At 48.2% G+C, this 13,913-nt stretch overlaps 1 protein-coding gene across 1 annotated transcript in view; it reads right to left on the reverse strand.

Annotated features, from left to right (window-relative positions):
* Window positions 1-284: 284 nt before the first annotated feature.
* The window catches only part of emilin1b (elastin microfibril interfacer 1b), a 26,905-nt gene continuing 13,276 nt past the window's right edge, over window positions 285-13,913 (reverse strand). Inside the window, 13 exon segments of the mRNA XM_060072196.1 lie at window positions 285-2,076; window positions 2,613-2,747; window positions 4,079-4,096; window positions 4,772-4,888; window positions 7,267-7,461; window positions 8,026-8,274; window positions 9,000-9,218; window positions 9,495-9,834; window positions 10,319-10,998; window positions 11,078-11,375; window positions 11,768-11,980; window positions 12,220-12,485; window positions 13,021-13,223. Of these exon segments, the coding sequence (XP_059928179.1) occupies window positions 1,754-2,076; window positions 2,613-2,747; window positions 4,079-4,096; window positions 4,772-4,888; window positions 7,267-7,461; window positions 8,026-8,274; window positions 9,000-9,218; window positions 9,495-9,834; window positions 10,319-10,998; window positions 11,078-11,375; window positions 11,768-11,980; window positions 12,220-12,485; window positions 13,021-13,223 (3,256 nt within the window). The 3' untranslated portion in view covers window positions 285-1,753.

The following is a 13,913-nucleotide window of genomic DNA, read 5'->3' on the forward strand; positions in this document are numbered from 1 at the left end:
TAGTTCACTAGCTTACCATGCTCCAAACAAAGCACTGTTTAATATTACAGTACTAATAGGAAATACCAATTTTCTAGCGCCTTTTCTTCAAATGTCAAACTTGGGAGAACATCTGTGTGAAGTAAATTTGGGCTTTATCTAATTTCCATCTATATCAAGTGGCATGAAACTGATCATTTTATCCCACTGATTTATAAACAGACAAGCTCAAAAAGTGAATCGAATAGATGAAAAAAATTATGGCCTAGATATATGAGGGAGGTAAACAATGAATAAAACGTTGATTGTAACATAGAATATTTTTATTTTTATTGGAATTAATGTTTATTTCAAGATGGTGTCTTATGAGTCTCGAAATTATATTTTCTGTCTGTTTTTATAATCAAGGGCCACACTGAGTACATGTCAGACGTCTTTTTGTGTTTGCATGATTTTGTGGTGAGGTTGGACAAATCTTGAAAACTGTTTAATCCTTTACAATGGACTTTTTGTGGTGAAAGGCACATGGAAAGATATAAAAAATTAAAACAAAAAGAGAAAGAAAGGTGCACTTTGATATAAAGCAGAAACAAAACATTCACAATGTGAATTCATCCAAATAGAATAACACGAGTTAAAAAAGCTGAAATAGGAGTCACCATTTCTTCACATCTGGCTGCTGTACTCCAACACACAAGACATTTGGCTTAACTTTGGCTTAACTTTGTCCTTTGACCTTGATTGGTGTATTGATCTCTGTAGCAAAAATGTGTAAAGCTATGTGCACACGGTTTGCTCTCCATACAACATTGTCCTTTCTCTTCCGTAGCAAATACTGTCATTTGCATTAATAGAGCGCTATTGCATTCAATTTCGTCAGTATTTGCATAGCCTCTTCTCAGTAATGCTAACTCAAAAACAAAGTTCCTATAGACACAATCCAATGAATTCTGCCATAGAATCTACAGTCGGGTCACGTCTCAAAATCAATTGCTACGTGTTTAAAGGCACTAGAGGATTCTTTATTATCTCAACTGAAAGCCTATGGACACAGGCTCTTTGGCAGGGAATCACTTGGCAGCTAAAACAGGTACATAGTCATCAAGACTTTGGGCTTTCGTGCATAAAGCCATTGCCGTAAGCCTAGCTCTTGTCCATAGTGATTTATATAAAATGAGGCACCGTAATAGTAACATACATCTTTCTGCAGTAGTACAACTCTGTGTGGTGAGCATGTCTCGAGAAATGCAACGCAGTCGATTCGATTATGGACGGGTAAAAGTCTTCGCTCAGGTTCTAAGCGTTTATCTGGTAGTCAAGCAGTTCATGTGCTTCCATCACGTTCATCACCACTCTGAGAGCCAGGAACGAGACAAAGGAAGTGATGTAATAATTTAGGCAGTGGACTCCTCCTCCTGTTTATTTTCAATATTTAATATTGAAAAAAGTTATTTTTCTGAACATTCTCTGGCTTCGTCGTTTAGTTTTAGTTCATTCTTTTTTTTTCTTTTTTTTTCCCTCTCCTCTCTTAAATCCGGTTGTCAACGTCGAAACACAAGTCGCAAAAAAAAGTCCATTCATTCATTCATTCCTCCTCTTCTCCTCTATTCTTCTTCCACACATGCAGTCAACACAGGTCTCTCATCTCCCTCGTCTCTCCTCCATCTCCTTTCAACAAGCAAGTTCACAGGAAGGAGAGTGTGAGGGGAACAGCCTCGCGGAAGCTGACCTCTCTGTGATCCAAAGGGGGGGGGGGGGGGGGGGGGGCCTCCCCTCACATGTCCTCGTACAGCAGGACCCCGCTGAAGATGGTGAGGGGCTCCGTGGAGTGGGCCAGCTTGCCCATCACCAGGTCGATGCACACCGTGTCCTGGGCCTGCAGCGGCAGGATGACGTTGAACACAGCCAGGGCGCCCGGCGGCGTCCGGGCCTCCGCCGCCGGCTTGTTCTCCAGGCCCTCGGGCTGGTAGCCCCCGGAGTCGGCGCGGGCCATGCCGTAGTTGGACTTGGACAGCACCGCCTCGATCTTCTCGTTCTTGTGGCCCGTCAGCACGGCGCTGAAGAAGTAGTGGCCGTCCACGGGAGCGGTGAACACGCCTGTGAGGGGGGGGGAACGAGGCACCAGGGGCGGTTAGAGGTAGGGGCTAAACGATTCATAGAATTCAAACCGACATAGCGATGTGATAGAACGTGATATGCAAATCACAAAAGCTGCAATGAAAAAAGTACAATTAAATGTTTTTTTTTGGATGTTTTTTATTTTTTTGTGATTAGTTACTGCTACTGACTGGAGATCAGTAAGATTCTTCTTTTACAATTCAATAGTTAAATAAAGATGTTATAATATCAATTCATGCATCAATTCATCTCAACACATAAAGGAAAGAGCAGCTAATATGTTGACTGATTCGAATGTTGTGTTGGACAGACTATAGAAAGATGTGTTGCTTGTTTAGTGAATAATACAGAACATAAGGAACTTTAAAAAGAAAAATCGCAGTCGCAATATTAGTCGAAATAATCACAATCTGATTATTTCCCCAAATCGTTCAGCCCTAGTTAGAGGTTTGGTTGGTGAAGGTGGACTGTCAGAAGGTTCCTAGTGAGGATGGCTCGGGTTGTGCTAGCCTTACCTGTCGAAGGGTCGTAGAAGTCTCCTTCGTTGACAAAGATGGTGTCGAATTTGATGGTGCCAGGTCTCTCGATGGGTTTAGTGAGGGCGGCAGAGAAGGACAGCTTGGGCACATTGGCATCGGCCCCAGGCATTCCTAAGAACACAAGGATACAGTGAGACATAGAAAAGCCCTCACGACTGCCCTTATTTTCACAGAACGTCTCACGCACAATATTCACATGTATACCTGTGTTAATGTATGGTCTTGTCTCGCTCAACTGGTGGAGCAAGGCATTAACGCAGCCATGGTTAGGGGTTGGATTCCCTGTCTAGCTCAAGTCGTAGAGCAAAGCATTAACAAAGTCATGGTAAGGGTGTTGGAATCCATGTCTAGCTCAAGTCGTAGAGGCTAGAGCAAGGCATTAACACAACCTTGGTAAGGGGTTATATTCCCTGTCTATCATCTGGCAGAGCAAGGCATTAACACAGCCATGGTTAGAGGTTGGACCCCCTGTCTTGCTCAACAGGTAGAAAAAGGCATTAACAAAGCCATGGTTATGGGATGTATTCCCTGTCTAGCTCAACAGTAGAGCAAGGCATCAACACAGCCATGGTGAGGGGTTGGATTCCCTGTCTAGCTCAAGTTGTAGGGCCAGGCATTAACGCAGCCATAGCAAGGGGTTGGATTCCCTGTCTAGCTCAGGCCATAGAGCAAGACAATAAAATAACCATGGTAAGGGTGTTGGATTCTCACTGGGGCAACCGACCCATGGCATTAAAGGGGTAGATCGGAATTTTGGACATAGGGCCTGATTCCCAAGTTAGCCTTGGTGTTCTTTATCATTGGAGACAGTTTTCAACACATTTCATTCAGTCCTTCTAGTCTGGCATTATAATTGATTTGCCTCGGGTGTACTGTGGAGTGGGTAAGACTGTTTGATTAGCAGGCTGGTATTGCCCGTTGCCATGCGCTAGCCTAGCACGAGCAAACTCTGCAACTAGAAGGACTGAATGAAATGTGTTGAAAACTGTCTCCAATGATAAAGTACAACAAGGCTAACTTGGGAATCAGGCCCTATGACCCAAATTCCGAACTACCCCTTTAAAGATGCTTAAGTTGAAAGATTCCATGAAGAGCCATATCAATTATTGTTATGACTTCAATAGACTGGCTTAGTAAATGACTGGAAATGCAATGCAAAGCTACGGCTAAACCCTTACAACTAACCTAAACCATAGGCAGTGCACAAGGCTGTTGAAGATGTAGGAGTCAGGATCCAACTGTTCATTGTCTTGGTATAAACCCATTGGGAGATTCTACAGTTGCGGTTGAGCTATGTGCCTCTTGTCAGTTCAAAGCCAGATCCAAGCAGGCCATGTTACAATAACCATGTACAGATACTGAGACAATGACAGATAAACAATCAACGTAAGGGGAAATAGTCATATTGAATCGTCAGAAGAAAAACAGAAACAAAGACATACCTGCTTCACCTTTGGGACCTACGAGAAAAACAAAAGAGTTCTTTAGAAAGAGTGACATTCACAGGTTGGGAATGAGCTGAATGTATCTGTTTCATTAATGAAGAGTTATAATTGCATCATAGAATTTATGCAGCGACTATGTCATTTGCTCTCTTACTCTGGACATTTCTGACTGCCCTAGTCACCTGATGCCTCATCATCCTCTCATTAATTGACCTGTAAATCAGTTGATTTAGCATTTAACTTTATCTCATCTACATACATTCGGGTTTTCTTCTATGTCCCCTTACTTCATCTGTAATGTCTTATGTCTTATGTCCTCTCTCTCTCTCTCTCTCTCTCTCTCTCTCTCTCTCTCTCTCTCTCTCTCTCTCTCTCTCTCTCTCTCTCTCTCTCTCTCTCTCTCTCTCTCTCTCTCTCTCTCTCTCTCTCTCTCTCCCTCCCTCCCTCCCTCCCTCTCTCCCTCTCTCCCTCTCTCCTTCCTTCTTTAAAACAAACATCTGTTGGATTCATAATTCTGTCCAGCCCCAGAATGGGCCTCTCTCCCCAGCCCCCCCTCCGTCAAGCAGCCATTCATCCTCCCCTCTGTGACCCTACCACCTTACACCCCCCCCAGCCCCCCTATCTCATCCCCCCATCTTCACACAGCCATCCCTCTGTTTGATCCTTCCACCGTCTTCCCTCTCTCCTTACCTGGTGATCCCCTTGGTCCGTAGTCTCCCACTCTCCCAGGGGGGCCGACGGGACCCTTGCTACCCTGCTGACCAGTGAAGCCTCTCTCTCCTGGGCGTCCGGGGGGTCCGGGGGGTCCTGGCGGGCCTGCGGTGGATACGATGTGTGTCAATAAAACCGATGGGACACGATCAGGTCTTGAGATGTGTCACTGAAGAAGATGTTGTTGTGCTGTGTCCATCCCCGCGTGGATTACAGGGGTTCATAAGAAAGCGGAGCTTTAGGAAAGTCTCCTGAGCCTCATGCTACAAGTAGAAACAACCAAGTACGTTAGAGTCAACATGGCTGCTATCTGGGGAGGCTTATGAAAATAGTTAATATGATTGAGATGGATGCTGATCTAAAGATATGTGAAAATGAAATGGAGTAGAGTGTAATAAAGACACAGAATTGTACTTTGACTACTGTGTGTGTATAGCGTATCCAACAGCAACAGACAACAATGGCGCTTTAATGACAAGGAAAACATGTTGTTGAGCGTGTCTGGTATGCGTTACATCAATACACAGATCATTTAAAATTGGACAGGGAAAGCATATTAAAAACACAACGGACAAATGAGAGCCGGGGCTGGAGCTGACTGGAGACAGAACACAGAAGAACCAGCAGACCAAAGCATTGACAATAAATGCAAAACTGGAAGAATCGCAACAGGCAACACAAAAGTTGGGACATTGTTACAATACAAAGTGAAACAAACCGAAAACATCCAAGAATTTCACACATTGAGCTACAGTACGTCACTGTGTGTCTGTAGTATGTGCCAGCGAACCAGTGTGTGTGTGTGTGTGTGTTGGGAGGTGTGTGTGTGTGTGTGGGGGGGGGCTGTGCTTTGGGAGTCCACTGTGTGTTGAATGACGGGATTGTTTCTGCTTAACTGTGTTCCCATTGGATTGGCATGGGATTGAAGTGCGGAAAAAGTCAACATGTCTCAAATTTGTTCGCAGAAGTATGATTTATGTGATTTTCGTTCCGTGCAAAACAATATTGGAATAATGTTGGTGGTTTGTCGATAAAAAACAGACTTTAAAACTGTTTTTTCTTTCGATGCGATTTGCTGGCATGATGCCATGTAAAATGTATGAGTGTTCTTGTGACTCCATGACGATGTAGGTTTGTCCTTAACTTACATTACTGCATTTAGTACATGCCTGTAATGGACCATAATTAACAATGCCATACAAACATAAGGGTTGAGAGTTATTTTTCGATTTCATGTAAATATCTTTCTGAACATTTCTGGTTGTATGCTTTGGAACATACTTGATATTTAGTAGCTATGAATTGCATTGCATGTATTTTTTTCCGAGACCTGGCATACACACACACTGTGTGGTATCTCACAGACAGAAAACCTGGAACCAGATAAGGCTATACTGGCATTCAACCTGATATCTGTGTTTTAAGATTGGGTGTCTCAATCTTAAATATGTTTAGAAAATAGATGAAAAATGGGATGAATAGAAATCTGTGGTTGCAGATCACCTCAAGGCTTTTCCGATACAGTGCCAACATCAAAAACTATTATCAATTCAAATTGTTTGAGTGTTTAGTATACACAACGCCAGCTATCCGCCCCACTGGCTTCAAGGCTGAAAGTTTGAATTCTCAGTCAGGTTATAGTTAGTTTAATACAATAATGGTTAAGTGCAGCTCCACAGACAAAGCTTTTCCAAACCTCTGTGCAGCACAACAGCACCTATGAGCAAGGAAAAGGAAGATAGGAGGAGAACATTTTTACTATTTCAGAGAATTGGGATTTTACAGTGTGAAACACACAGTGTTTGATGGATATGTGGATGTTACACTGGTCAGTCAACACTAGCCAAAAATACTTTTTTTTTTCTGTTGTGAGAAACTGTTTCCATTACGCCCCCATCGGAGTTCTATAATAGAAAGCATATTTCAAAACCTTGCTCGTAAATAAAATTAACAAATTCTGTCAGGGAACTCTCTGAAGGGCTTCTGGATCTGCTCCAATAAGCATATTACTGACTGGCAACGCAAATATTTCCCCGCTGAACCGAGTGACATGGGCTTGTTTATTTTGCAGGGTTTCACATTATGAAGGTTTTATGTCCACACATGTTCGATCCATTAACGTAAGGCTTTCTGTGCGGTGCTTAATGTATTCAAGTATGTATCTGCAGAGAGTTGCACCCCATAACATCCCGGACAATACAAAAGTCAAACCAATACCCATCCTGCCTTTCACTGCTCAAAAAACAAGTTCATTCCCATCTTAGAACTATTTCTTTTAAAACCAAACAGGGTCACCGAAGGGTTGTGAAAGGTCAAAGGTCCAATTGTAATCACGACTCGTGAAAGAATAGCTGTCAAAAAGAAAAAAAAACAATAAAGTAATACGAAGAATGCAACAGCTCCCAGAAGAGAACGGAGGAGATCAGGACGGAACACAATAAAGACAGGGAGCGTCGAGGTCAGGGGTCACCCACCGGTCAGATCCTTCTCCGAGAAGCTCTGGAACGCGTCGAGGACGTGGTTGATGGAGGAGTTGAGGTTCTTGATGTTGCCGTGGATGCCGTCCAGCTGCTCGTTCTGGATGTCGTCGAGGATTTCTCCGTGCGCGATCACGGTGGAGTTCAGGCCGCTCACACAGCTCCACAGGCCCGTCACGTGCTTGTTCAGCCCTGGGCGGTTCGAAAGGCGACAACACACACATGGAGAGTAAGACGTTTGTGCAAGCGGACCTTGGAAAAAGAGACTGCTTGTCTCCGTTTCGGATGTTTTCTAAAGGAGAGGGAACGACATAGATGGATGTGCCTCTTAGAAAGAAAGGGAGAACAGACTTTTGATAAGCGCCACACTAATTGCATCCACAGTTTTTAAGGCCAAGAATATCAAGTATGATTTGTTTGGCAGACACAATTCAGCCATATTTCATGCTTTACATGATGTGATCCAGATTGGTAAGAGCAATTTAAAAGGAGCAGTCCAAGAGTTCAGAACAAGAACGGAATTCTGCATTTCCATGGCCTAATCCCAGTAATCTCATTTCCATTTCCTAATCCCAGTAATCTCAACCCTCATGACACATGATACAACCAATGACTACTCATACTCAGACTACACCCATACACTGAATGACAGTGTCCATTTGATCGATAACACGGGCCCGCCTAGTCCCAAACACATGTTTTCGGACCCAAAGTGAACGAGGTACACGATGAGGCGCAGGAGACGAGGACTCGTACCGTCCTTGATCCTCTGGAGGGAGTCCGACACGCCGTCCATCCGGCTGCACACCCCCTCCAGCTTGGACAGCCTCTTCTCCAGCCCGTCGCCGGACCGCCTGCAGTCGCCCATCTCCACCACCAGGGTGCTCTCGAAGCGCCGCACGTCCCGATCCATCCCGTCCAGCCGGTCGCGGCTCCCCTCGATGTGCTCGTTCACCTCCAGCTGGATCTTGTCCAGCTCGGAGATGATCTTGTCCTTTGTGTTTCCTGTCGGGTGTGACGGAGGAAGGTGGTTAAACAGGTCAGTAGGGCGAGGAAAGGTCTTGGGTTTTAGCGAGCTGAGGCCATTCAGCGCCACGGGGATCAACACATCAGGAACCATGGTGCAGAGTTTGGAATACTGCGAGCCAACAGGTGGGATTTCTCCGAGGGATTTCATCTCACTCAACTGGTAGTATAATATGTCACCTTTAAGAAAGGAATAAAGATGTCGCTTCAAAGATTCTGAGGGTTTTAAAACGTAAAACAAAGCTGTCATCTGAATGGATGCGGATGGAGAGGTCAGCGCCAGCTGGGGTCAAAGTTGAAATAGTTGGAATTAAGTGCAGTTTCAAGGTGGAAAAAGTGGAGCAGTCGGTTACGCCCAGACTAGCGTCAATGCTAGCGATAACTCTAGGTCGGGCCTCGGCGCCCAACACCGCAGGAAAACCATGGCAACGACGAGGCTGAATGGTCATCATATAGTAAATGGTAAATGGATTGTATTTATATTGTGCTTTTATCCAAAGCGCAATCCAATATTGCCTGACATTCACCCATTCATGCACACATTCACACACCGACGGCGAGGTCGGCCATGCAGGGCGACAGCCGGCTCGTCCGCAGCCGGTAGGGCGAGGTGCCTTGCTCAGGGACACCCCGACGCTCCCTCCTGAGCTACCGTCACCCGTCGCCTCGTCGTGCGTTCACGCTCCGCCGCCCCGAGCCCTCACCGAGGTCGGTGATGACGCTGCCGTGCTTGTGCGTGGTGTGCTCCAGGCCCTTCAGCGTGTCGTTGATGGAGCTGAAGGTCAGCAGGACCTCTGAGAGCTCGCCCTGCAGCCTCTTCAGGTGGTTGTTGTTCAGGGTGCCCCCGATCACGCTGTGGCCGTCCAGGGGCTTCTCGCCCCCCAGCCCGCCTCCAGAAATCCCCGTGCCGCCGCTACCCCCGTCTGCAGAGGGTTTGAGGGCATGGTGGTGAACGGACGAACTGGGCCATGCATGTGGATGGATGGACGGGTGGAAGGAAGGATGAATGGATGGATGGATGTGTTGATTAATGTATGTATGTATGTATGTATGTATGTATGTATGTATGTATGCATGTATGTATGTATGTATGTATGTTTAGATGAATGATGAATGTATGGATCTATAAATGGGTGAATGAATGATGAATCGATGGATGGATGGAGGGATGTGGATAGAGCAACAGGATCGGACCGAACCTGCGGACGTGTCGGGTCCGTTCTTGCACTGTCGCGCGCACTTCTCCACGTCCTGTCTGAGAAGGCCCACCTCCTCCTGCAGGTCGGAGCAGCCCTGGGAACAAGGCCCCCGGTGGGTCGCCCCCCCGCCGCCCTGCAGGGTCTCGACGCGGACCTGGAGGCGGTCCAGGGCGTTCCGGGTGTCGTTCTTCAGCCTGCGCAGCTCGTCCTCCACCCTGCTGCACGTGTCCCCACAGCCGTGTCCCAGGGTCTCGATCTCGGTGACGATGCGGTTGAAGTGCTCCCCGCTGTCCCCCGTCAGGGCTTTGATCTTACGCACGTCGTGGCTCAGGTCCACCACCTGCAGAGGCAATCGTTCACGGCGATTACATTCAGATTTAGATGAAACTTTGTTTTTATTGTGTAGGGTACAATAAAAGAGACAACAGAATATATTTGGAGATCTAAGTAGAAGTGCAAAAGAGTAACTAAGGTGCAGTTTGAATAAATTGTCATAAAGTGTAGTACAGCCGCAAAAGTAAAGTGACCTAGTGTGGTATGAGCAGCATAAGATGGATACAGCGGATAAGAGTGACATAGATGGGTAGTACGATAAGTATGAACAGTAGGATAATAAATAATGGAGTTGATTAGATACAGGGTACATATACAGTCAAGTAGCAAAGTCAAGGGGGGTTATCCCCATTTATCAAGCGTATAAATGAGTGATGCTGATCTATCTATGAGACTGACATGTGGATTAGATAAAACCATGCAGGCATAAGAGTTTCAAAACCAAATCACACAGCAAAATGATGCGGATGCCCGTAGGACCTGAAGCTCACCTTGTCGAACAGAGAGTCTCCGGACACAGACAGATTTCTGAGGGTGGTGCTGAAGCGGTGGATCTTGTCCTCATTGGCGAAGACCCTCCACTCCAGAGATATCTCTGTGGTGTCGTCAGTCCCCGGTAGTCCCCCGGCAGCCCCCCCGCTGCCTCCTCCGAGGGTCCCTCCCGTCGACCCTCCTGCTGACCCTCTCCCTCCAGCTCCCCCGGATCCTCCAAATCCTCCTCCTCCTCCTCCCGTCCCTCTATTCCCTCCCCCGTCTCCCCGTCCTCCTTCCCCTCTTGCTCCCCCGCCGGTCACTGATCCTCCCTGCCCTCCTCCTCCTCCTCCTCCTCCTGTTGCACCGCCTCCTCCACCCGCTCCTCCTCCTGCGTCCAGGCCGCAGCCGCACTCCTCCATCCTGCGGCCGACGAGGGCGGTGGCGTTCTCCAGGCGGGCCAGCCTGCCGTCCTGCTCCGTCACCTGGTCCTTGACCAGGCCCACGTCCAGCTCCACGTCCGAGATGCGGAAGCCCTGGTCGTCGAAGCGGTCCAGGAACACCGTCCGCAGGTCCTTCACCTCGTTCTCCACGAAGGAGCAGCTCCTCTCCGCCTGCCGCGCCGAGCCGTTGACCCGCCGCTCCAGGTCCCGCAGCCGCGCGTCCAGCAGGTCCTCCGTCACCACGGCGACCCCCCCCCCCCGCCGCCGAGCCGCCACCCCTCCCGCCGTTTTCGCCGCCGGCCCCCGCTGCTCCGCCGAAACTCCCTCCTCCTCCTCTTCCTCCTTCTCCTCCTCCTCTTCCTCCTCCTCCCTCTCCTCCAGCTGGCCCCTTATCCAGTTTGGTCTGGATGACGTCGTATTTCTCCGAGGTGGCGGCTATCTTCCGCTCGGCGCCGGCGAGGCGCGTCTTCAGGTCACCGACGCCGTCGCAGCAGCCCTGGGAGCGCGTCACGTCCCGCCGCAGCCCGTCCAGGCTCAGGCGGTACCGGGAGTCTATCACGGTCAGCTGCTTCTCCAGGGCGCGGATCCTCTCGCGGTCCTCCCGCTGCTGGTTCCGCAGATTCTCCACACCTTCCTGCAAGGAGCCAAAGCGCTCGGTAAAACGGCCCCTGACCCTCTGAAGGGCAGCGCTACCTTGCACTAGGCTAAATGGACTGCATTTATTTAGCGCTTTTATCCAAAGGGCTTTACAATATTGCCTGACATTCACCCATTGATGCACACATTCACACACACCGACGGCGGGGTCAACCATGCAGGGCGACAGCCAGCTCGTTGGGAGAGGTTAGGGTTAGGTGCCTTGCTCAGGGATACTTTGACACTTGGGCCGGGGATCGAACTAGCAACCTTACGGTTACCGGCGGCCAGCCCTCTGAACCTCCTGAGCTACTGCCGGCTAGCCTGATGCCACGTACAAAAGTAATTGATCGTCAATTCGAAATGTGAGGTTCTTTTGTGGTGTGCTACCTGGCAGAAGGAGCAGGAGAGAGACACCCTCCTCTCCAGCTCGCTCAGGATCTCCTCCTTCAGGGAGTTCCCCTTCCCTCCTCCCACGCCGCCTCCTCCTCCTCCTCCTCCTCCTGCTCCTCCTCCTCCTCCTCCAGACAGTCCTCCCTCCAGCTCTTTGCCCTTGCCGTTCACGAGGTGGTTGTTGATGTTGACAAGCGTTTTGTCATGGTCCTGTGGTTAAAAGAAATACAATCATTAATTACAACCACTTAATAATAAGCAAATCATTGTTGTTATCCAGCAGCAACGGCACTTCCATATTACTTTGGGAACACAGAAAGCCACCGAAGAATGCAGGTCAAGCTAGGTTGAATGAATTTGTCATTTTCCTCTACCCACCCCGGCCTTCCACCAAGACCATCATCATTTCCATTTGCTAAACAGTGAACTGCACCAGAGCCCCACAGCACCTGGGTGCGGTTATCCAGCTGGTCCAGCTTGTTCTGGATGCTGTTGATCATCTCCTTTATCTCTGGCTGGGCGGCGTCTGCTGGGTTCCTTCCTCCTCCTCCTCCTCCTCCTCCTCCTCCTCCCCCCTGGCTCGTGCTGCCGGTGTGGCCCGATCCCCCGCTGCCTCCGTTCATGCCGCGCAGGGTGGACTTCACGTTGTCCAGGTCCTTGGTCAGGCTCTGGATCTTCTCCTCCAGCCGCCTCATCTTGTCGCTGTCCCCTCGCCCTTAGCGTACGAAACAGACCAAAAACTAAATGGTTGCTTCCAAACAGAGAGCTGCTGTAGTATTTGTAGTCCTATTTTACAGCAACGTTTTCACAGCTGCAGACATGTTCAGTGTTTTAAACCCGTTAGCCCCATGCTAAAGCTGCTATTGGGAAACAATTGGATTGCTGCTGGTGTACCTTGTGTATCCTCATGGGGACCATTCTTTATTGTGCTGTCGTAAGTGAAAGCATGTGCGGTTGATCGTCGTCCCCCCCCCCCCCCCCCCCCCCAAAAAAAAACAGACCACCATATTCTCAACGATAGTCTCACATTAAAATAACCATAGACCCTTGAAACCTATTCAAGGATCCCACCTAGGGTTAGGCTAATGCCTTTTCAGGGGCAAAAAAGCTATTTTATAACATGAATTATGTCAGAAGGTAAGTGTGTTTTTTGGTGCGTGTGCCTGAGTCCATGTGTGCATGTGTCCATGTGTGTCTCTGTATGTGTGTGTGTGCATGCGTGTGTGTCTGTTTATGTGCCATCCACCCACCACTGTCTCCTCCGCCCTGTCCGGTGCCGGTCCCACCCTGGCCAGGCCGAGGCCGGGGCCTGGTGGTGGACACCTGGGTCCCGGAGCCCCCCACGGGGCCCACGTTGCAGTCTTCCCCGCTGTAACCATGGCAACACTTCCACTCCATCTCCGTCACCATCTTGTACGTCGTCTTGTACCTGGGCCTCATGAAGGTACGGTAGCTAGAGATACACAGACGGGATCGCACATGAGGATCCAGTAGCCCACTGAAAGCACTGCACTGCTGCTGCTGAACGGATAAAACACAAACACACAATCTGGATCCAATTGTATGGGATCATGGAAGGTAATGCCCAGAGCTGGCATTCACAAACCCAAAGACCACAGAATACACATCGAAGAAGCTACTTAAAAAGTAAACCACGATTTTCTTTATCTTAAATGAAGTGATGACTTGGTCACAATCAAAAGTAATCTTATCGGAAAAAAAGAAGAAGTGTTTCTGTCACATTAGTTTCATATGTAAATAGCCAATAAAAAACATGCCTTTCCAAACTAAATAGGCTCTCCAATTGACTGAATCACTCTGCAAGCAAAGCCTTGACTGGAGACACACTGGCCCGATAGAGCTGGAGCCAGGCTGTAATCATGGATTGAAAACCTTTGTGCTGCACATCCTTGGTAAAATGAAACACTTAACTGTCTTTTGGTTTTGTCTGGGTGGATTCTAGGAATTCTGGGGCCATTCGAATGTCTGAGGAATCCAAATCTCAGTTTCTGTGGGTGGAATTATTTCTTTTCATTTTCTATTTTTTTCTAGCCAGATCTGGTTCTGTAATCGCATCCACTCGATTTCTCCCTGACTGCAGTAAAATACTGGTGCCAATCATCACAATGATTACAACCGTTGA

The sequence above is a fragment of the Gadus macrocephalus genome, chromosome 14, assembly GCF_031168955.1.
Source record: "Gadus macrocephalus chromosome 14, ASM3116895v1".
Classification (NCBI taxonomy): Eukaryota; Metazoa; Chordata; class Actinopteri; order Gadiformes; family Gadidae; genus Gadus; species Gadus macrocephalus.